The sequence below is a fragment of the Lepidochelys olivacea genome (genome assembly GCF_965140295.1).
Source record: "Lepidochelys olivacea isolate rLepOli2 genome assembly, chromosome: 1".
NCBI lineage: Eukaryota > Metazoa > Chordata > Testudines > Cheloniidae > Lepidochelys > Lepidochelys olivacea.
In genome coordinates this window covers 224,017,567-224,043,072 of record NC_140411.1, presented here as the reverse complement: position 1 = coordinate 224,043,072, position 25,506 = coordinate 224,017,567, and the positions used below count along the sequence as shown (strand labels likewise).

At 40.3% G+C, this 25,506-nt stretch overlaps 1 protein-coding gene across 8 annotated transcripts in view; it reads left to right on the top strand.

Annotated features, from left to right (window-relative positions):
• The window catches only part of CCDC91 (coiled-coil domain containing 91), a 330,423-nt gene that overhangs the window by 83,851 nt on the left and 221,066 nt on the right, over window positions 1–25,506 (top strand). For all 8 annotated transcript variants that reach the window (XM_084622318.1, XM_084622313.1, XM_084622311.1 and 5 more), the window contains exons 4-6: window positions 13,382–13,551; window positions 14,523–14,729; window positions 15,959–16,063. In XM_084622318.1, coding sequence (XP_084478444.1) covers window positions 13,382–13,551; window positions 14,523–14,729; window positions 15,959–16,063 — 482 coding nt within the window. The remainder of the gene's footprint in view (window positions 1–13,381; window positions 13,552–14,522; window positions 14,730–15,958; window positions 16,064–25,506) is intronic.

Below are 25,506 nucleotides of genomic sequence, written 5' to 3'. Positions count from 1 at the left end.
ACAAATCTCTATTGAGATATGATGCACTCTAAGGAAAAGAAGACTCAGGATTTGTATATATCATACATGTATCATGGAATTATGTGAGAAATTGCAGAGCCATGTGATAGATAAATATATGCCATAGAAATGAGAGTATCTGTATAATAAATTTGAAAGACATACCTGCTAATTCATGTTCCCAGGACTTTAACATTCTAACCCTTGAGCAATTTCAAACAGTTTGCATTTCTAGTTAAAAAGTTAACCTTCCACAGAAATGTTTAATCTTCCAGGCAAATGTATAATAACTCTCCCACACCAACATTACAACTACCTGAGGCCTAGGATGGGCATGATCTAGTCTTGGGCCAGGGACAGCTTTTCTATATGTAACACTGAAGAAAAAAAACACTTTAAAAAAGCTAGGATTTGTATGGTTTGTAAGGGGGAGATTCCAAGCTTCTTATTTGAGTGCTGTCCGAGTGGGTACTCCACGTCAGGTGTCGATGCGTCCTGATGCCGTCGATTGGAGACTTATGTCATGGTGCCATGTGTAGCATACGCATGACCCGAGCCCTCCAGTTCCTTCTCAACCTTCCTCGTCTGAAGGCATATGTCTGGGGCAATGTTCACCACTCTTCCAATACCTTTAGAAATAGTAGTTTAGATAGTTAGCCAGTTAGAAAGTTATATTTAGTGTTAGTTTAAAAAACTTCTCCTGTTTTACCCTCCCCGTAGTTTCGCTGTAGCGGGGTTGGTTAACCGTTCAAGATGCTTTGCTCCCCAGGCTTTAAATGATGTGGCTTCTGGCGCAAAGCAATGTCCGTTTCTGATGGGCACTCCTTGTGTGATCAATGTCTCGGTGAGGCGCGTATTCCATAAAAATGCACCCACCGTAGCAACCTGAAGGTGAGAGCCCAGTATGACCGGAATCTCTACCTCAAAAGGATCTTGATGGCAAAAATCTCTCCACTCAGAGATGGACCAACGGAGGGGCAGGAGACATGCCTTTCTCTAAAAGACCGAGGAAGAGGGCACAGCTGTCTCAGCAGAGAGCACTGCAGAAACATGGGTGGTCCCTTGCCAGGTCGCTACCCCCGATGCCGACACATGCTCAGGTGAGTACCTATAACACTCTGGGCACCGCCGAGTCCTGATGGAAAGAGGCAGAGTCGAGGCACAGAGAGAGACACATCTCCCCCACGGCACTGGACTAGCCTGTAAAGGACTCGGTACTGAATGTCTCCTCAGGCATCATGCCTCTGTGTCGGCACCGGTAGAGAGAGCCAACATTAGCACCGATGGTACCAACATCAGAAACGCCACTGAACCGGCTGCAACAGAGAGACTTAGCTACCTTGCCCCCTTGCTTGATCTCCTGAATATTGCAGCAAAGATCCCCATGCTTCTCAGGCTGCTGTACGTTTGTCCAGTGAAGATGATGTGCAGGGGTCATGCACCTTCTCAATATACCACTCCTCACCAAAAGACTGAAGACCACCCTGGACCCATTTGGGGTCCAAACATCCTTATAATCAGATGAGTCAATCATGGTACGAACCACTGTGGATGTACCCACTGCTGGCCTTCCCAATGCAATGGGCACATTGGGAACCCTGGGCAGCTTACAGGAGCCCTCACTCTAAACCACCCACAGATCAGAGGAGAGATGAGATCTCAACCTTCGTACCCCCACCCTGCAGCCAATGGAGGCTGAGGACATCTGGGAGGACACTGAGACAGGCACAGATCAGGAAGCAAATTCTCCTGCACACAACTCTTCCTCCTCACGGGACGAAGCAATTATGCCTCTGCTGCATACCTTGGCAGATGACTTCAGACAGTTCCAGGAACTGTTTAAGCGAGTCGCCCAGAGCCAAGACTGCCTGTTGGAAGAAGTTCAGATGAGCCAGCATAAACTGGTAAAAATTCTGAAAGCCTTCCTCCACTTCCAAGATTGCTGTGCCCATTAATGATGCGATTCTGGAACTGGCAGAGACAGCTCTGGCAGAAACTGGCCTCAATACCACCGACATGCAAAAGGGCAGACAGGAAGTATTACGTCCCCACCAAAGGGGTAGACTTCCTCTTCTCCCACCTGCCTCTCAGCTCTTTCATCGGTGGTCGATGCTGTCAGTCAACACGGCAAACAACAACAGTTTAGATTGACCCCTCAAGATAAGAAACAAGATAAGAGGCTCGACCTCTTTGGATGAAAAGTTTACTCCTTGGTGACATTTCACCAGTTCTTCTTCTCTGTTAGCCAAATTATTATGAGGAGCTTCCAGAGGAGAAACAAGCATAATTCAAGACCTTTCTAAACGAAGGACAACTCCATTGTGAAAACAGCCCTCCAGGTGCCTTTGGATGGCACGCATACTGCAGCCAGAACCATGGTCATGGCCATAGTGATGCACCAGGTGTCCTGGTTGCAATCCTTGGGCATTCCTAAAGAACTCCAAACCAAGGTCGAGGACTTATCTTTTGACCGAGAGAAGTTGTTCTCGATCAAGACGGACCAGGTGCTCCATTCGATGAAAGATTCCCAAGTCATTCTGTGCACTTTGGGGATCTACACCCTACCTGCAAAGAGAAGGAGGTACCACCTTATCAGAGGCCCAGAGACAACGACTTTAACGGACAGTAGCAACGCCCATACGAGAGCCAAAGACAATGTCAATGTTTGCAGCGACGGAGAGCACCTCAATCTCAATCACTGACTTCTCAATCGGCTCCACCCATACCACAATTTTGAAGTTTTGATGGAGGGTGTGGACAATCTCCCTCACCAGGCAGTGCTTACACCCAGTTTGTCCCTATGCTTTGGTCACCGTCGTCGCCCATTCTACCACCTCTGGGCATCAATAACCACTGACGAATGGGTATTGGAGATCGTATGATTGGGATATACCATTCCCTTTACCTTCCAACTACCAACCCTCCCCCGGTCCCTCTTCAGGGACCCTTCTCACAAGCACCTATTACGGCAAGAAGTCAATCATATCTTCCCACTACAAGGGGAAAGGGTTCTACTCCCACGATTTCTTGACCCAGAAAAAGAATAGGGGATGGAGACCTATCTTGGATCTCAGGAAGCTCAAAAAGTTTGTACACACTCAAAAGTTCAGGATGGTCACGCTGGGTACGATACTTCCTGCACTACAAAAGTGGGACTGGTTTTCAGCCCTCAACCTCCAAGATGCTTATTTTCATATTCTTATACATCCCGCTCACCGGAAAATCCTGCGATTCACAGTAGGAGACACACACTTGCAGTACAGACTACTGCCATTTGGCCTATTCACTGCACCAAGGTTTTTCTCCAAAACCCTAGCAGTAGTAGTGGCACATCTATGCAAACAGGGAATAATAATTTTCCCTTAACTGGATGATTGCCTTCTCAAAGGCCCAACTCAACAAGAAGCATAGGACACAATCCAGAAGACAATCACACTGTTTAGGGATCTAGGGCTACAGATAAACCAACGAAAATCCACTCTAATCCCTGTCCAGCAACTGGACTTCGTTGGGGCACATCTCGATGCCATAAAAGCTGAGGCATCCCTGCCTCTGAACAGATTCACAACTCTGACAAACTTTATCACAGAGTTAGGAGTCAGCCCCCAAACACCGGCTTGTACTGTTCTGCAGCTGCTAGGAGACATGGCTGCCATAATGTTCGTGGTATGACACGCAAACCTTACATATGCATTGCCTACAGGGCTTGTTGAGCTCGGTATAAATACCCAGCAAGCACAGCCTGCACAAATGACTTAGAGTACCACCCCATGTCCTGGACTCTCTATGCTGGTGGGCAAGACCAGAAAACGTGTGCCTGGGCATCCTATTCCTACAGGGAACCCCCCTCCCATAAGTAGTAATCATGACAGATGCCTTGCTGATGGGCTGGGGCACCCACATGCGTCAGCACATGGTTCAAGGAAAATGGTCTCTTGCGGAGACTCAGCTCTATTAGAGGTATGCGTGGTCTGCAATGCCTGCAGACACTTCCTACCTCACATAAAGAACAAATCAATTCACATAATGACCAAAAACATTGCATGTTTTACATCCATCACCAAGGGGGCACTCAATCTCACTCTCTATGCAATAAAGCCATGAAACTGTGGAACTGGTATGTACATCAGAACCTAAACGTTTTGGCCTCCTACTTTCCAGGCTGTCAGAATGTGATGGCAGACACGGTAAGCAGGTACTTCTCTTGAGACCACGTATGGGAAATGAACGAGGGAGTCCTGCTATCCATATTCCACTGGTGGGGCACTCCACTCATCGACCTGTTTGCATCCCCGATGAACCACAAATGTGCAATGTTCTTCTTGAGAGTGGGAATGGGACTGTGAGCACTGGAGGATGCCTTCCTTATCACATGGGATGCACAACTCGTGTACATGTTCCCACCAAGTCCCCTGTTACAACCTGTTATACACAAGATATGCCTAGACAAGGCCAAAGTTATCCTCATACTCCTGACCTGGCCCAGGCAAGCATGGTACTCTTAGCGCCCCTCAAGCTCTCCTTCACTGTCTGGGCCTGCTGTCTCAGAAAACAGTCGCTCAGAAAACAGCCCAATCAAATGTGGCTCCTCCGTGGTTCCAGTATGGAGAACTAGCCTGCTTGGAACAAGTCAAACACGTAGTGACCGGAGTCCCAGTGGGAGCCTGCTGAGGTCACTCAATTAGGGTGAACTGCAAAGAATGGGGCAGAGAATCCTCAAAACTGGTGGATATTTTCAATACTCAGATTTACAAGCCATCATACAACAGTTCTTTTATTACCTCACTGGTTGTTCAAAAACCAAAACCACAGTTCCCTTAAAGTAACCCAGCCTCAGGCCTCCATTCAGGTACCCAAGTCAAATATGATGAAGACTTCTGAAAATCTTATTTCATCATATAAAAGAAAAGGTTCTACCAATCCCAAAGGATTGGACACATTACCTTCCAGGTTATTGAATATTCCAGATCTTACCCAAATGCATGCTCACAGCCAATTCTTATTAACTAAAAAAAAAAAATTATTTAAAAAGAAAAAGGGAGAGAGTATGGTTAAAAGCTCAATATATATACAGACATGAGTTCAGTTCTTGAGGTTCAGATACATAGTAGAGATGGTGAGTTTTGTATTTCCAAAGAGTTTGTTTCGAATTTAGTTCATAGGTTATAGTCCAATGTCCAATATCATATCCAGGGTGTACCAGCTTAACTGGGATCTCATCTTGCAACTCAAACTTCCCCTGATGAAGCTTAAGCAGATCTGAGATAAAAAGGATCAGAACCCAAGGATCTTTTATACAATGTCATGTCTTCTTTGACAAATTGGAGTCCCTCGGGGAACAATAGGTCCTTATTTCCTAAGCGTAATCTTTAATTATTCACACAGATTAATATAAGGCAATTTATCCATTAGGCAGTTTATCACCAGTACTTAGCTATACAAATTAACATAACACAGTCGCCTGTTCCTCCACCATTCACCAATGATTTGCTATACGTTTCAAAGAGTGCTGAATACAGAGAGATCCTGTTTACGCTTCATTGAAATGCTATGATGTACTTTTGATCTTTGAATTATCAGAATACAGCATAGACAGGGACTGTTGATTACATTGTTGACCACTACCCATACATATATAAATACACAAACGTTATCTCCCCACATGTCTTTGAGGGTTGAATTTAAGTCATTCATCCTGCAGGATGTTTAACCCTTTCTGGGCATGCATCACAACATATTCCTAAACAGCAGGAAAGTGACCATGTGTCATACTTACATTCAAAAATGGAAGAGATTCTCCTCCTGGTGTCAAGAAAAACATGTGACGGCCTCCACAACACTGCTACCATTAGTGCTGGAATACCTACTAGAGCTGAAAGTGTTGGGTTTAGCAGCAAACTCAATCAAAGTCCACCTTGCGGCCATTTCAGAATTCCATCATGAGACTGACGGGACCTCGATCTTCACATACACCATCGCTAAACGCTTCCTCGGGGGTCTCCAGAATATTTATCCAGAGGTTCATCAACCTATGCCAGCTTGGGACCTCAATCTGGTATTGAAATGCCTCACCAGAATGCCATTTGAACCCCCTAGCCACCTGTTCCCTACTACATTTATCCATGGAAGTGGCCTTTTTGGTTGCTATTATTTTCACCAGATGGGTGAGTGAGATGGGGCTCTCATGGCCGATCCTCTCTAGACAATGTTCTTCAAAGACAAGGTCACGCTATGCCCACACCCAGCATTTTTACTGAAAGCGGCATCATTGTTTCATATGAACCAACGGATCCATCTTCCTACATTCTATCATAATCGTCATGAGACTCAAACAGAGACTGTCTTGCATACATTGGATGTCAGGTGGATGTTAGCATTTTACCTGGAAAGGACCAAACCTTTCCGGAAATGTCCTAGGCTTTTTGTTTCTACTACTGAGCGTTTGAAAGGCGGTGCGATATCCACTCAGAGATTGTCTGAATGGATCGTCACATGCATTCAACATTGCTATCTTATTTGTAACGTGGACCCTCGTACGCACATCAGAGCGCATTCCACACGATCAGCTTCAATCTCTATAGCGTTCCTAACAATATTCCGATATTAGAGATTTGCAAGGTGGCCACTTGGGCCTCTGTCTACACATTTACTGAGCACTACGTTGTCACTCGACTCCAGGGCTAACGCCATAGTTGGCCTAACTGACTCAAATGAGCCCGAAGTCCCTCCTGCCTTCTGGGGGGCACTGCTCTACAGTCACCTGAAGTGGAACACCTACAGGGACAGCCTCAAAGAAGAGGAGAAGGTTACTTTGGAGTTTGCCATTAAGACTCTGTGCTAGAGATGGAACTGGCGGGCTCAGGTTGTGCGTGCTAGATGCGGTACCAACAGCACTGCAAGGGGCCTACTGTGCATGCGCGACCCGCACATACACTGTTACCATAAATCTCCAAACGACGGTGCTGGAATGCACCGACACCTGAAGTGGAGCGCCCACAGGGACACACATCTCTAACCTCAGTTACTGCACAAGGTGAGTAACTTTCTTTTCCTATTGGTCTTTTATTTTATGAAGAGCTCAAGAATAAAAAAAAACTTTAAAACGGAGACATTTAGGTTATTTTAAGTTATGTTAAGAGGTTTTTCATTACTCCTTCTGAGCTCCATTGTGGTTGTACTCTGTTACTGTTTGGGAGCCTGGCTTTATAGGATGAAAAGTAGTTGTAGCATTCCCCCGGCCATGCTCTCTTGCACTACTGTTTTAAACACTCAGCCCGTATGCTGAAGCTGGCCTATCTCATGTTCATATGTGACCAACATGACATATTCAGATTCTGCAGAATCTTAAGTTTTCATTTAAAAAAAATATTTCTAATCTTTGTGGATTCAAAAATTGCTTGGTTTATGTTCGGAAGGTTAACCTGTTGTAGAGATTTCTTCCTGAGTTTGCAGACAGCCTGAAACAAGGTTTCCATAGAAGTGCTGATGGAAAAGATCCAGATATTCAGTTAAGAGAATCCAAAGAGCTGTTACTCTTTTCACATGCACACATACTGTACTTTCTCTGGTACTTTAAGGGATGCAAAATACACCTCATAGAACAATGTTAGTGGAACAAGTGGATTATATCAATGGTTTTTCTGTTCTCTGGAGTAGAATGCTGAATTTTGAGTGGTATCTAATACTAGTGGCACATGCCCTGACAATTCAGGAAAACCACTATAGTCATCTTAAAACACTATTGTTGCCACTTCCCTGTGCCTATGGGGAATGCTCTACACTTGAAGTGGTGCTACTAAGGAGCAGTACTAAGTTTTCAAACCATGCAAAACATCTTGACTGCTGTGTAGGTGCAGGAAGAAATTGGGAGATAGAGGCTCAGCAATTTGCAGAATTGGGCCCAGTCCCGCAAATATTTCAGATTAATGTGAAAGTTTTGATTTAATCAAATGTAAAGGTTCTGTGGATACTAATACGCTTCTCAGAAGTGGTTTTTGCAACCCATCAACTCTTTTTTGTTTTCACTTGCAAATGAACAGTCTCTCTAACTTTCAGACAGTATTCCATAATTCTTTATAGTTGCTTTAAATAGTGTAATTTTTAATAGACTTATAGACTAATACATTTTAGGGCTGGAAGGGACCATCATGATCTTCTCGTTTGACCTCCTGCACATTGCAGGCCACAGAACCTCACCAGCCCACGCATGTAATAGGCCCATAACCTCTACCTGAGTTACTGAAGTCCTCAAATCATGATTTAAAGACTTCAAGTTACAGATAATCCACCATTTACTCTAGTTCAAACCAGCAAGTGACCCATACCAGAGGCTGTAGAGGAAGGTGAAAACAATCTGAACTAGGGAAAAATTCCTTTCTGACTCCAAATATGGCAGTCAGTAAGGACCCTTAGCATGTGGACAAGACCCACCTGCCAGACAGCGCAGAAAGAATTTTCTGTAATAACTCAGTGCCCTCCCCATCTAGTGTCCCATCTCTGATTTTTGGAGTTATCTCCATACACTTATCAAACTCAGTCTTTGAAAAAGTTATGTTTTTTGCCCCCACTACTTCTCTTGGAAGGTTGTTACAGAACTTCAATCCTATGATGGTTAGAAACATTTGTCCAATCTGAAGCCTAAACTTGTTGTTGCCTAGCTTATATGAATTTATTCTTGTGCCAGCATTGGCCCTTAAATAACTCCTCTCCCTCCTTGTTGTTCATCCTTCTGATGTATTTATAGAGAACAATCAGATATCCCCCCAGCCTTTACTTTTTTAGGATAAACAGTCCATGTTCCTTAAGTTTTCTCTCATAAGGTTTTCCATTCCTCTGATCATCCTAGTAGCCCTTTTCTGCACTTGTTTGTTTATTTTTCTTAAACATGGGAGACCAGAATTGCACAGTGTTTCAGATGAGGTCTCACCAGTGCTTTTCACAGTGGTAATAATGCTTCCCTATCTCTAAGGCAAATATCTCACCTGATGCATTGTAGGATTGTGTTAGCCTTTTTCACAGCTGCATCACAATGGTAGCTCATAGTCATCCTGTGATAGACCTGGGTGTACTGGTCATTCTCCTCCTCTCTTGCTTCCAATTAATAAATCCTCAGCTTGTAGCAAAAAATCCTGTTTTTCATCCCGACGCGCATGAGCTTGCACTTTGCATTAGTAAATTTCATCCCATTTCTATTACTGCAATCTTCAAGGTAATCCATGTTTTGTTTTGTCTGATATTCCAGTCCTCCTCTGTATTGGCAATACCTCCCAACATTGCGTCTGTCGCAGATTTTATTAGCAACCCCCCACTTTTTGGGCAAGATATTTAATGAAAATGTAAAGTTTGGTCCCAATACCAATTCTTGAGGGACTCCACTAGTAACCTCCCTCCAGCCTCACACACTGAAGTCTGGCTATTTCTATTGTCTCTCACAACACACTGCCTCCACTACTAGACTTTGCAAACTGAAATCAGACTAACAAATACTCTCCAAGAACTTGTATACTGCCCCTAAGTGGCAGGGGCTTACCTCCCTTCTCCTCCAACAGATCTCCATTCAACTTCACCTGTTTTCAGCTCAAAAGAAGGGCCGTGTTTGCAAGAGATTCAGTTGTGGGATTTTATCTGTTGAACGGTGAAAGTGACTAACACGAGCCCTTCTAAATAGTTAAATGGCCAATATTTTGTAATGCAAGTCAGAAAATAAGTTTATTTCAGGTTGATACAATGTTTGGGTTGAGAGGGTTTTTAAAGGGATTATCTTCTCTTGGGATCTCTGACTGGGTTGAACATTTACACTCAAACAAAATGGTGCCATTTTTTTGGCCATCTTATTTTGTAATGGTAATTTGCACTACCATCAAAGATCCAAGAATGCTGCTTTAATAGGCTTTGTTACTAATGCCTCTGTCAAAGATATTTAAATAAAAATCTACTGCATCACACACAATGTAGCTTCCCTTGGTAGTCTTTTAGAGGACTTCTTTATAGCTTGGTGCTAAGCAAAATTCTATTCAGTAATTATGAAGTACAGTTCATAATACAAGCATTGTTCCATACACAAATATGGGTCATATTGTGACACCCTATGTGACCTGAGAATTATTTTATGACTAATTAATTGCAATGGATTTACTCCTGGAGTTGGGTACTACTCAGTGGAAGTAGGATTTTGGAATTTGGGCATCTATTAGAAGTTTTAGGTTGCGCACTTAAACACACTACAGTCAAGAAATGGTAAAGTTAAGATTGCACATGCAGTCTAGGTATTCAGATTGTGTACATAGTACATGTGAATATCCTAATCCTAGAACTGTTTGGCTAGATGCCATTGCAGTGCACCTTAGGAAGTATTACAGAAGAGATCTTTTACTGTGACCCTTAAGACCTGCACAGCCCTTAAGTTGTATTATAATGGAACTTCCTCTTGTACTTCTTACAAGCAGCATTCCCTAACCTCTGTGTATTTTTCATGGCCCCCAGAGTCTGAACTAAGGGCTCCTGCTGATAGAGAGATTTTCCTGGTGTTGGATAAAATCCTGGCCCCATTGAAATTTGTTTGTGTTTTGCCATTGACATAAATGGGGCCAGTATTTCACCTCTGAAGCCTAAATTTCCCTTTTCTTAGTTTCATCCATTAATTTCAGCTATTCCCCTTAAAATCATCCCAATGTGGTTCTTTGGTTGTCTTGGTGTTTATTTCCTTCAAGTAACTGTAGGTATTTATCCTACCCCAGTGAATCAGTGATATTATTTACAATATGTAAAAACGGCAAGAAACCCATGGGGTTTATTGTGGTGGGGGAATTGGTAAAAAAAAAACCAGCCTTGCCGAACTGGAGGTACTTTTCATCTAAGCTTTGTACAAAGTCTACTATGGGTACAGTGGAAGTCATGTGCATGTCTATTAATGTATCCATCAACACATACTCTGAACAAATTAAATGTCTTATAGTAAGCATCCTTTATATAGAGTTTCACTAAGCTGAAAACTGCAGCAAAGAGTTATAGGAAAAACTAACTCTATTTTGAATCACACATGAGTTGTTGCTATTTGTTTAGCTGGAAGAAAAGAGAATGGTCTTTGAATAGATTCCATTTTTCTCCAATAAATTTTAAAAGATTTTTCCACTGGCAGTGGTTGATAGAGTTCATTGAGTGCTGGTGATTTTTTTATTTATCTTTGTTCTTCTGTGTGCTAATTTTCTGTGTAGTTTATTCATTTGGGCCAATAACTGTAATAGTATTGTCTGTGCTAAGTCTTTCACTATCTTTCTGTGTCTATAAATACCTTTACAATTTTTAGGACTGTTTTTCCATGTCCCTCTTATTATTCCCTCCCCACTCTTCCCCCCGACTATTCTTTTATTCCTCTTTCTTCATTCTGGGATTTTGCTGAGTGGAAGCACTTGTTGGTCAGTGTGGTTGACTGAATAGAAACCGTTAAGATGGTAAACCTGTCTATATTTCTCCATCTGTTCTGTGTTATACATTAGACCCGTGAGTTGTGAAGGGTCATCCATTTGCTGGGCATGCTTCATTGATCAGTACTGACATTTTAAAGGAAAGAGTGAATTTGACTGCAACAAGCTACTGAAATAAAATTATACTGGAGAATTAATTGTTGATCTTGGTTCAAAGGATTATTCTAATGTCAATAATCCAATGGCTGAAAACTGAAGCTAAAGAAATTCAGAGTGAAAATAAGGTAAATATTTAGTAGTAAGGGTAATTAACAATTAGAACAATTTACCAGTGGTCATAGTGGATTCTCCATCACTGACCATTTTAAAATCAAGATTGGATCTTTTTTCTCAAAGATAAACTCTAGGAATTATTTTGGGGAAGTTCTATGACTTGTTTTATACAGGAGGTCAGACTAGCTGATCACAATGGTCCCTTTTGGCCTCAGAATCTATTAATCTGTGAATCCTGACAAAAAGTTTATGGATCTAGGCAATATCAAACTGGTAATACTAGATCCTGATTGTTTCTCTTAGTATTTACAAACCTATGGCACTGCTTCTGTAGCTCAAAACAAAGACTACTCATATGCAGTGTAGTGTCATTTCAATTGTCAGTCTGACCCACGTGGTTTTCTTTAAAAATATGTGTTCCCCTAGCAACTCTTAAATTATATTTTATTTGCATTTGGGTGTGAAAGAGCTGTTTTAAAGAAGAAGCCAAGATTGCACCCTGGGGTGTCAGTCTCTAATTCTGTTAATAGAATCTCTAATTCTATGAGTTTGATAAAACTAGTTAGTCTCTAGTTCTTTTAAAAATGCATTTTAAATTAGCATTTAACTTGTTTTGTGTGGCCCTCTGTAGACTATATGCTAGTAACCTGGCCTTTTCTTCCTTCTCCTGGAAAATCGTCTCTATGGCTGGTGTATCCTAGGGTACAGGCTTCCTAGGACCAATTTAAAAACTTTATTGATGCAATCTCACTTTTTTTTCCCCATGTGGTTTCTTAATTTATTATTTATTTATTTAGTGTATTTTTGTTTATTCCCTTAAAAACTACCTAGGTCATTGTAATGTAGAAATTATGATGACCCACATACAGGATCATAGCTCAAAATAGGAAACTCCTTCCTCTGGAATGTAATGACTATGGAGGAGAACCATACATGCAACAATAATTATTATACCTGTGTATTGTTGGATATAGGGTCATTTTATTTGTTTTATTTCCTTTGTTCAATGTGGTAGATTTAATGTATAAAACGTGTTTAACACATGTCAAATTGCTTGTCGCCATGTTGCTTGGTGAGATTTTTATCTAAATGTCCTTATATAAAAGCTGTCTTTACTTTCTTTTTTTTTAGATTTAAATAACAAAAATTACCCATCCAAAATGCCCTAGGTGCCCTAACAATTGCATATCATTAGAAATGACTACCTAGTAGCAAAAAATTATATATAAATAATTAATTATCTAAGGGAGTCAATAATTCAAAGAAGCAAAAGAGCCACTTTTAGTCCTCCCCCGCCATCGCTGCCACTAAAGAGCATATTCTCATCTGTCCCTGAAAACCTTGTCAAATAAATGGCTTTTGCAGCGTGCCCCAAAGGTCCTCAAGTTCAGGCAATTTCAGAGGAAGGAGCATATAACTATCTGATGATATCTTTGAGAGCAAAGATAAATCATACATCCAAGTCAATAACATTATTCAAAGATATAAAACCATAGCATGCTTAACTTAGATAAAGTCAAGCCAAATTTACACTAGTGTAATAACATTTTTATCTACTTGTTTGTATTGTATCATGTTCTTTTAATAACAAAAATGATTTCTGTTAGGTTTACTAGATGTAGAATTCAGAAACACATAATCTACTAATATTGGAATTTTTTTCCATGTCTTCTTTCTTGCATTAGTGTCTGAAGTCCATGTGTCTCAAACTATTTCTTCAGATGTTCTACTGGAGTATTCTCTGCCTTCTGCTTGCTTTGTCCCTTCTGATTCATTCATCTTATCAGGTGAAGATGAACTGACAGCTGTTCAAACATCCAGCAGTATTTTAAACCCAGCTGTTCTTAAAGAACAGGTAAGCACATAATCTTACTTTTATTACAGAAAGTTGATGTATTTTATCCCTTGGCATTGTATTTTTTCTTATCAAATTAGACATTTTTTTTTCTTAAGGGACAAAAGTTGACCCTTGAGTAGTTTCTACAGGTGTAATTTCAGAGCAAAGATATCAGTTACCAGTCTCTAAATATTCATTGTGAAGATGAGTACCTTTGAATTCTTTGAGATGGCAGAATATAATTAAGTTACAAAGCAATGTAGGTTTTAGCATGTATGTATAATATTTGATAAAAATGTAGTTTATCCACACTGAAATGCTTCTCAACCTCAAAACAGTAATTTCAGTATATAAGTACTCTTTCTTAAATAAAAGGTTTTTTTTTAAAGTAATTTGTGAGACATCACAATACTTTCATATGGTCCCCAACTGAGCTACATACATTCAAATGTGCTCAATGTTAAGCATATGCTTAAGTGCCTTGCTAAACTGGGACCATAATGCTGAAATACAGGAGGCATTGGCAGGAATGTTCTTTGGAAAAAGTATTGCTGTTAAAGTTACCAAAAATTTCAGAAATAGTCACGGCTTAAAAATGTCTTTTCTAGCAGCTTTAGAATTAGACAGTTACCTTAAGATTTACAAGCCCCCTCACTCACAGTTAATGGTATCTTACTCTTCAAGTATTCTCATTAACCTCAGTGAGGCTACTCGTCATGTAAAGTACAATCCAAAGTGAATTAGGGGTAACCATTTGGCTGTTGGTAAACTGTTATTTTAATGGTATTTCAGATGCAAATGTTTTGATGGTAGCGCTTGAGACGCAGGTCTGCTAACCATCATGTAATGTATGTTTGGGCAAACTGACATTTAAATCTTCTACTGAAAGTAAAGTTTTCATAGCTCTTATATGAAATATAATTTCAAAATATGGTCTGTCATATATTATTTATGATGAAATAATATACTTTGTCTCTCTTATGAATTAGGTTCAGTTATCAGCCAGTTCTTCCTTGGATATCTCAATTCCTTCTTTGAGTTTAACAGAAGGAAAACCTTCAGAAAAATTAACCATCTCTGTGGGTGACTCTGAGAAGCAGGGGATAAATGGATCAAAGAAGTATCTTCAACCAACAGTTGCAAGTCTAGAGATTAAACTCAAAGATGCTGAAGAAGAAAGATATAGAATTAAAAAGGTATGGCTGCTCTTAAATGCATGCAGAACTTAATGATAGCAGGAGCTGGCAGTGGCACCCATAGTTAAGGTGTTTAATATTTTCCGTTACGAGACCTTGTTTTCAGTTACTTATAATTTTGCCAAAGTTTAGCTGTTCAGACTTAAATTTGCCATGTGTGGGTCTGCCTCAGGCAGTTTTTTTTTTTTTAATTTAAGCAACAAATGGTTCAACTTTATTCTAAGAATTTGGTTAGGGAAAAGTATTGTCTTTCCAGTGTGAAAACACACTTAGAACCATTTTGTTGAGACGTTCTAGCACCTCCCTGCTCTGGAACAGGGACTTGACATTTTGATATTGGGGTTGCCCTGGGGTCAGACAGGTGCCTTTTTCTGTCTCTGGAAATCCATGTTCAGTACAGCTTTGTAAGAGACTGACAGTCAAATTCTTCGAATTACAGGTACAATGAATACACTGTTGCCTAGGGCTGAGCAGTTCTTTCCTTGCAATTGCTTCTCCCAGCTATTGAGGGTTCTAGGGCACTGGATATTGGAACTGAGCGGGCACACTTCAGCTCCTGTGCTCTCAGTGACTTCCTGCCTGGTGCCCAGGCAGTGTGGACAAGGAGGAGGAATTTAATTGGAATGTAGAGGTGTTAAGGAACAGAAGCAAGGACCATGACAGACTAGGGGTGATAAGAGCTGAGGAGGACAGGAATAGGCTGGAAGGGCAAAAGAAGCAAGTTGGCATAGACTGAGATGGAGACATGTTAGGCAACAGATGCAGAAATACTGGGCATAATGCCAGCTTACCTGACTCTTTAATTTGAGCCCTGGGATATTTTGGCATCAGTAAGCCACCAGGATATCGGTGTGTGCTTTGGATTACCTGGAAATCAGTGCGCAATTCTTTTACATGGAAGGCTGAAGTTAATGCATTCAGTTACTGAACACAACACGTGGTGGTGTTCATTTTTGGGAGATGCTTAGTGTGACCCAGAGGCCTCTGTGCCAACTGGCAGAGAGGTGTATAACGGTTACAGGGATCCCCTTGGTCTGTGATCTGCATGGGAGTTTGCCAGTGTCTGGTAGTTGGGGGTCTCGTGAGACCCCCGATGCTGTCTATTTTTGCATAATAGCAGATGTCATAAAACCATCAGAAGTATAGCTAGTTTGGAATGACTTCCTGAAGATTGTACTCTCACATTTAAAAATAAAAACAAAAATCTGTGAAACTTTTCCTATTGTTAGGAGTTAGAAGATTTGATGGAAAAGCATAGTATCCTACAAGCAGATTTCTTGAAAGAAAAGGAAGGTGAATTCATCTCACACCACGATCGCTACAAAAAGCTGCAGGTAATTCTTCTCTGCTTGTCCTTCTGGCAAAGATTATGTGTAATATATATGTTTAATATTCCATAAGTTCTGTATCTAGGTACCTGTGGGCTTGATCCACAGCCTGTTAAAGTCACTGAGAGAATTTTGGTTTATTTTTATGGCCTTTTTGGAGCAGGCTTGATGTTCTTCACCGGCAGGGGCATGGACTTAATGACCAGACTTCTTTGATCTTAAATTGGTACACTTATGCATTATTATGCTTAAAAGGTGTTAAGCTCACTTAAATAGGAAGTAGAATAGTTTGAGCATTGCATCAGAAACACGTGGATCAAAAATAAGTGTAACTCGGTAATTGTCGGATAACAGGATAAAAACCACTTTCATCACATCAACTTCAAGTCATTGCATTAGATATGTGCCCAAATCCCTTGACACCAACAAGAAAGGTTATTTAATTTCTTTTATTTAAAAAAAGTTTTCAGTATCATTTAGTTACCTTGGAAGGCACTTAAAAAAACAAAAACTCTCAAAGGTTGATCATGGGGCTCCAACATCGCTTGACTCTTGACATTCCTAAATGGTAATTGTGGTGCTTTCCATTACATTTAAGGCTGGCTGCAATAAAATATATCCTCCTTCAGGTAGGAGTGAATTCTTGGCTGCTCTACCTTCAAGCTGTATGGTGATATTTTTTTCTACCTCTCTATGCAACTAGCCTCTTGAAGTCAGGAATCTTTGCCTAATGACAGAAGTGGATATACTGGATCAGTTTGCTAACTACATTTTTAAAATGAAGTTTGCTTAAAATCCTTTCTTATTTACAAAGTCAGAGTATATATTGATTATAAGGTTAATCATCACATTGTTCATAAAGCCAGACATTTGAATTACCACGTTTGTTTTTTTAATACTTTGAGAAAGGCTTTCCTTTGGTGCATGAATAGAGTTTAAGAAAAGGGACTACTAATCAGGCTAACAAGAACCGGAGTGTCTGTATTGTACCTTTTCGCTATGTCAGATTCTACAGCTTTCAAGAATGCCAAATGAAAGGGTCATAGCCTTTAACTTACTTTGAAGAAAGACTCATGTACTTCCTCCTTCCCTCTTCTGTTGTCTTCAGGGTATAGTCTGAATCAAACCAGAGAAGAGAAGTAGTCATACTTCTAGGAGCTGACAGCTAAAATTACTTTTATGTAACTTGAATATTGGACTCTTTCTGTTAGTACAGCTATTAATGCCAATTCCTTTTGTCTTCCTCCTTTGGCTTCATAGCACTTAGGTCAACACCTGTGGCCACACACTGAGTAAACTTGGCCTCTGCAGAGTACAGATGTCCGGCTTGCCAACAAATCTTTTTCCAGCAGAAACAGCTGGTTATTAGGCTATTGACTTGTGTAGCTTAAGAACGGGCTGTATTAGAGACTGAAATATCCTTGGGAGTTCTCAGAGAAAGCCTATGACTGATCCTGACTTCCCAAACAATAGTTTTCATTGATTTACCTCCTGTTATAAGAAGTTTTATTCTAATGTTTGAAAATATTAGCCAGTACAAATACATCTCAGGATCCTTATACGAGGTCATTTATGTGAAAATGCATTGTTTCGGATGACCTTATATATTTGTTTTATGAACCTATTCATGCTATCTATAATGAACACCCACATCTCACTGAGTAGATTCTTTTCATACCACTGAATATTACCATCCACAAACATATATGCTGTTTATAAAAAAAAAAAAAAAAAAGAGTTTATCCAACACTTGTAACATAAAGAATCCTCAAGATGACTCGATTTCTTTCAGTGGAGAACTAGTGATGGACAAAGTTGTTGGGAAGTAGTAGTAATCCAAACTACAGGCCAAAACTTGAAACAATGTAAAATTAATTTTTTTTAGGCTAGGAAATGTTTGGATAAGTAGATGGTTCCTTTAATGCCAGCAGCTACCTGTGTTGAGGCCTGAGAGGATGTCAGCAGTAAGTAGACACATACATAGACATTGATAGGTACAGCATATAAATCCAAAACATAAATAAATGATAAATCTCCTGTTTTACAAGGCATGCAGGAAAAGCAAAGAAGTGCAATGGAGATTCCTCTGTCTTGACAGAATTACTCATTTAAACAACTTTAATGATGGTACTACTTTTGAACCAAAGGCAGTCACAAGTTTTAATCATTCCAGTTCCTTTTTCTGGTGGCAGTTGTTTGCCCTCCAGGTTTCTGAGATGATACCCATACTTTTACAGTCTTCTGTTTTCGGTTTTCCACAAAAACGAAATAGTTCTACATATGGTTCCGTCCACTGATAACAAGTACCCCACTAAATATCTGATTCAAGAAATTGTCCTTTGTGTTTTTCTTACAAACATCTCCCTCCAGCAAGGATGACTTATTTCTGTGCCTTAGTTGTCATGAAATTCTATTTGAATGTTATGTATACGCTTTTCAATTTTTTGTGAGTTTGTTCATTTAAATATATTGAAAGACTAAGGAAAGGGCATAAAGCAAGTAAAATTGAGTTCTGTAAATGGATTAGTGTTTTTGTGTTACTGAGCTAAAAGCTGCTTAGGGCTGCCAGGACCCACAAAAAAGAACCCTCCCGCAACTGCAAAACTGACGTGTGGACTTATGAACACATACAGATAGAAAAGCTAAGACACAGAGGTTACAGTATTGAGGCAGAAAGATCATTATTGTTATAGCTGAGACTAGAATTCAGAGATTGTATGCTTTAATACCAGCACTTGACCTAACAGATGACAATACCGTGCTCTCTCACTCATCTGTACTATCTATAAAAGAGGGAAATAAAAATTTCTCAGACTAGTGTTTCTCTAAAAATTCAAGTATAAAAAGTGAATGTAGCATGTGGTATTCTCACATTCTTCATGTTGTTCTCAAATATTTCTGCAACAGCTATAAAAGGGCAGAGCAGAACATTCATAATTTGAATGGACAAATTGCTCTTATTTGATATTATATACTTTATCCAATATTTAATGCAAATTTATGGTTGAGATTTCACATACACAAGCTAGTAAATTGAGTTATGATTCCCACATTCTCACTTGAGTATTTTTAATATTTTAAAATACAGAACAACATATTGTAACTTTAACTTCTTTGCATATGAAATGTGGCCATGTTACAACTGCTGTGGGAACCATAACTTTGAATTTCCTGACTTTTCTGTATGCAACCTCTCAACCATAAAATTGCATTAATGCAGTTTTATCCATATAATTTCCTTGGTTACTTAAAGAGAAAGATAGGAAGCAGGTGCCAGTATTTGTGTCTGATTTTCTGATCAGTCAATGTATATTCATCTCAAATTTCTTATGCTCTGTGTTCCTATGCCCCTGAATGCCCTGTGCTGGACCTAATGCTTTTTTGTGGATACATATGTTTGCCTCTGCAAATGAAGGTTGTCATTTTAAACTTGTGAAAATAAAACTGTGGCATATTTTGTATTGATATTCTGTAGAACTGAATATTATCTAAGTGTTGCAGATCTAAACTTAGTGATAAAGAGCTATTTCTAATAAAGATAGATATTACGATAATACTAAAGGCAATTGTCCCTTATTAATAGATGACATTCTCATATTAAAAGCAAAACAGACAGTTAACATTTAATTTGAGAAGGAGAAAACATTGCATTTCATGTGTTGCTGTAAAACTAGATTCCAAAACTATGAAGTGGAAACTAATTCTTTTGATACATTCTTTATCTGATATGATTTCTGATATTTGGTCTGTGTGTAGACGACCGCATTAGATGGTTCGCTAAAAGTGGATAGTTATTTTCCTCCTCCTTTTCTTTGATTTACCACACAGATTTATTTGAAGTGATATAGTCTCACTGTTGGGAAATTCTAATTGCATCTATAAAAATCTTCCCCGTTGCCAGCCATTTTACAAGTTAAGAAGGTTTTTTTTCCCCCACAGAACAATGTAATTGATGTGGGGTGATCTTTCCTTTGAAACACTGTTTCAAGATTTTTCTTTTGGCAGCCCTCTTTTGTTTTTAATTAAAAAACAACAACAACAAGACATATAGTTGTTTTGGAAATTTTTTTAAAATTCTTTTTAAAATCCTGTTCTCATTGCTTTTCCTTTTTGTTTAGGGATTGTCTTTACAACTTGCTTCCAAAGTTGATTTCATTCTGCCTGTTTAAGTTAACAATATTCCAATTGTGGTAATAGTCATGAGGAAAAATGATTTCATTTTGATGACATTTAGACTGAAACATCTGTTTTTCTCTTTGTATTCATAACAGTAGTGTAAACTGGAGGGTAATCAGCAGGTCAGGTAGACTCCATAATATCAAAATGTTTTATAGATATGAGAATAAAAGAAACTGGTGCTTCAGAGGCGCACATTTTCAATGCAATACATGATGAATGTTTGAGTTACACTAGGTCCATTGTCTTTAATGGGACTTGTGTCCAAATTTCCTCTGTTCTTTATCAAACATTTAACGTAAATTGGGATCCAACACTTCATGTAGGAATACTGTTCTTGTTGCTGTTAGATGACAAAATGCATATGTATTATATTGCTGTTTTTGATATTATAGGGTATTCAAAGAGTACCTGTTAAACTCTCAGTTCTGGACATAGAGTGTGTAAAATTGTGAGAAGAGAAACACAGAATTACTGTATTTGCATAAGTGCATTTGAAACAATATAACTGAAAATAATAAACTCTAAATTTTGTGTGCGCAGTTCATGCCCATATAACCTTTGAGGCAAGTTGATGTGGTTATGTTTCTATTATGATCAGTATCTGCTTGTTTCTTTATTTTTGGGAGGTTATTTTTGTATAAACATGATTGGGTTATGGGTTTTGTGACGTTCTAAATTTTATAATTTTTTGTTTTTTAAAAAAGAAATAAAGGAAACACTTTCTGGATTTGTTAAAAATGAGTCATATGATTCTGATTTGACTTGCAGGGAATGGCATGAAAAGTATTACAAACAGAATAATTTAAATATGCAATAATTTCATAATTTAAATATGCAATTTGGGAATGCTTATTGCACTGTACTTCAGGCGAAAATTCACTTGTACTCTTAAATAGATGGCGAAGTTCCCCTGCTCTTAAGTTTGTCCTGTTGTTGTTTGTTTTAATTGTCTTCCTGAACAAGAGGAAAAATAATAATCAGTTTTGTGCCTACGAATGTTACGTGTTTGCAGATTGAGTCTTCCAGAGTTTTTTTTTTTTTTTTGGTGTACTCAAGTAATGTACATTCTTTTAACATTTAGCTCTAGAGAAGTGTCTTATCCAAAGAGAGACACCTGTAGTGTAGTGTTCAGTCTTTTCTTCTTTTATCTAAGGTTCTGGTCATCTTTAATTTCATATTTAATCTAGGGCATTAGAACCAGAAATGTACATAAAGATTGCAATTAAGAGTGACTGATCATCATTTTAGCAAAATGTCATACAGGGTATGGAATAAATATACTACTGTATGTAATGCCAAAATCCCATTAAACTTCAATATTTTGTTTATGAAACTAACCAGTGGGGAGCAACCTGTGCATTAGAGAAGTCTCTGTCATGCATATCTGGTTATGTGGTAAGGCTATTCCTTAGAATATCCTAGTTTACATATTTAGTGATGGTTTTGATAGGTTTTTCCCCCCCAGTAAACAGATGATCACTGGTATGTTTTGAAACTTTCTTATGGTAAAAAATGCCAGCAGAGTAAAACAGGTATGGTGTTATGGTTATACTCTAATATCTTTTATAGGCATTTTTATCAGATACATGTGAATTTTTATTTTCCTTGTGGATTCAAAATATAGGAGTACAGAAATGCACTGGTCTTTGGTTACTGCCTGGCTTGTACTGAATGAAGACCATTAAAAATGTCATGGTCACATGTCCAAGATATATATCTTATAGTAACTGTAGACACTTGAAACACCAGTGAGCTATAGTATATGAAACGTTAACAATGAAGCCAAGGAAAAACTAACATGAATTTTTTAGTATTCCCTTTTTTCCATATAATGTAAATCAAATCAATCATGCATTCCTCAACACATTCACATTTTAAATCAGTGAAACATAGCCTTGTGTTCCTCTGGGAAGATTTTATTGTGGGTGTGCAAGAGTATCCAAGCAAAAAGGTCAAATCTCTGTAATGTAACATTCTCAGCACGTTGAAGAAAATAAAGTTTTGTACAAAGTCCAACATTAGGTCATCAATCTTATTTCTACCCTGCAAGGTCATATAGCATGACAATGGATCCTCATTCTGCTCCTTACAGCACTACCCAGAATGAACTCTTGCAGGAGATACTGTTATATTTCCTATCTGTTAGTAGCCAGAGGGAGACCTACTCTGATCTTCAATCAGATGAATTTATTTGAAGTTGGGAGATTTCTCTGACAAGGCCCAATATTGTACTTTTAATTCACACTGTCACAGCATTCATTCCCTACATACATGAAATATTCCTTTTTTGGTTACCTATCAAAGTCCACTGCTTAAGAGCACAGACACTCTTAGGCCGGAGTAGTGATGTCTCCTGTACTGAGATCTGCCAGTTGGCCACATAGCCACCAGTGCATAAATTCACTGAATTCTGCAGATTGGTCATGTAATCTTAGCCAGTACTATAGCCTTTATTTTGGCAGGAGTCTTTCTCTATGCCTTAGTGCTATGGGGAAGAGAGAGGAGTTAGTTATGTATGATCTACCTTGTTTTAGATGTCCACATTTAAAGGATGATCCAGCTTTCTACGTTGGAAGCACCCTGTTATGAAAATCTCATTGTAATAAATCTGTGGACCTCAGCACAAAATACAGTAAGAAAATGTATCTGTGCTTACCTGAAAATTTCCTTTCTTCGTGTAGTAAAGTCCACAGATTCATTCCATCCTGGAGCCAAAAGAATCATCAAGAATGGAGAAGGAAATGAACATCTAAGGATTTGGGTTATGGTGATTACATGGAATAAATTTACCATGCTCTGCAGTAGGATAAATAATACTTTTGTCTTCAAACTATATTTAACACAGTCTGTCATTTAGGAAAGCAGATCTGAATTGTCCTAGCTGCTGAAGTTATCTCAACCGAAGGGAACTTAAGGAGGTAGGGCAGCCAGCCGTTTGAATCCGGCCTTTGAGCTCCCACTGGGGAGCAGGTTTGGGGGCCGCTCCGCATGGTTCCTGGAAGCAGCGGCATGTCCCCCCTCTGGCTCCTACATGTAGGGGAAGCCAGGGGGCTCTTCTCCGCACACTGACCCCACCCCAGGAGCAGCCCCCGCAGCTCCCTTTGGCTGGGAACCATGGCCAGTGGGAGCTGTAGGGGCAGCATGCAGCAGAGTTGGCTGGCTGAGCCTCAGCATAGGAGCCGTAGTGGGGACATGCTGCTGCTTCTGGGAGCCGCTTGAGGTAAGTGCTGCCCCAAGCCTGCACCCCTGAGCCACCCTCCATGCCCCAGCCTAGATCCCCCTCCCACCCTCCAAACCCCTCAGTGCCAGCCCAGAGCACCATCCTGCACCCCAAACCTCTCATCCCCAACCACACTCCAGAGGCTGTACTCCTAGCCGGAGCCCTCACCCACCCTGTGCCCAACCCCCCTGCCCCAGCCCTGATCCCCCTCCCGCTCTCCAAACCTCTCGATCCCAGTCCGGAGCATCCTCCTACACTCCAAACCCCTCATCCCAAGCCCCACCCCAGAGCCTGCACCCCCAGCTGGAGCCTTCACCCCCCCTCTGCACCCCACTCCCCTGCCTCAGCCCCAAGCTCCCTTCTGCATCTGGAAATCCTCATTTCTGGCCCCACCCCAGAGCCTGCACCTCCAGCCAGAGCCCTCACCTCCCCCTGTACCCCAGTTACATGAGCATTGATGGCCCCCCATACAATTTCGATACCCAGATCTGGCCCGCAGGCCAAAAAGTTTGTCTACCCCTGAGGTAGGGTATTCCCTTGTTCTAGTGACTGACAGGTCTAGTTCTTCTCCCGAGCTATAAGTAGATTGAAGTACCCATTGTTAATGTTTCTGTGGACCGTATTTCACAAAGAAAGCAAATCTTTTGGAATGGATAATTTTTCCTATTCTGTCAATCTAATCTTCTTGGTGGAAGAGTGGCTCTTAACTGATTCTCTAAATAGGTGCAGAAACAAATAACAGAAATAAAAGAATACTTGTAGTTTTATAACCCATTTAGCAAAAGCAGTCCAGGCCAGGGGAGCCTGGTCTATACTGTAGCTCCAACTGGTTTTAAACTCGACTCAGCTGAACTGTTTTCAAATTCGACTAGAATTTTTTGGGGAAATTTCTCATATTGTAGACTGGACTTAAGAGATCTGGTTAGAGAAACACCTGAGAAATACTGGTTCTCCTGATAACTAGAAATCGGAACCTGAACCATAACTCCTCTGCCTCATCTGTCAATGGGGACCTAGAGTTGAATGTCATTTTTGGGTCATAAACATGGGAAAGAAATGCTATGTCTTCCATCCTTTAAGGAGTCCAAGGATGAATCATAGAATATCAGGGTTGGAAGGGACCTCAGGAGGTCATCTAGTCCAACCCCCTGCTCAAAAGCAGGACCCATACCCAATTAAATCATCCCAGCCAGGGCTTTGTCAAGCCTGACCTTAAAAACGTCTAAGGAAGGAGATTCCACCACCTCCCTAGGCAACGCATTCCAGTGTTTCACCACCCTCCTAGAGAAAAAGTTTTTCCTAATATCCAACCTAAACCTCCCCCACTGCAACTTGAGACCATTACTCCTTGTCCTGTCCTCTTCTAGCACTGAGAATAATCTAGAACCATCCTCTCTGGAACCACCTCTCAGGTAGTTGAAAGCAGCTATCCAATCCCCCCTCATTCTTCTCTTCTGCAGACTAAACAATCCCAGTTCCCTCAGCCTCTCCTCATAAGTCATGTGTTCCAGACCCCTAATCATTTTTGTTGCCCTTCGCTGGACTCTTTCCAATTTATCCACATCCTTCTTGTAGTGTGGGGCCCAAAACTGGACACAGTACTCCAGATGAGCCCTCACCAATGTCGAATAGAGGGGGACGATCACGTCCCTCGATCTGCTCGCTATGCCCCTACTTATACATCCCAAAATGCCATTGGCCTTCTTGGCAACAAGGGCACACTGCTGACTCATATCCAGCTTCTCGTCCACTGTCACCCCTAGGTCCTTTTCCGCAGAGCTGCTGCCTAGCCATTCGGTCCCTAGTCTGTAGCTGTGCATTGGGTTCTTCCGTCCTAAGTGCAGGACCCTGCACTTATCCTTATTGAACCACATCAGATTTCTTTTGGCTCAATCCTCCAATTTGTCTAGGTCCCTCTGTATCCTATCCCTGCCCTCCAGCGTATCTACCACTCCTCCCAGTTTAGTATCATCCGCAAATTTGCTGAGAGTGCAATCCACACCATCCTCCAGATCATTTATGAAGATATTGAACAAAACTGGCCCCAGGA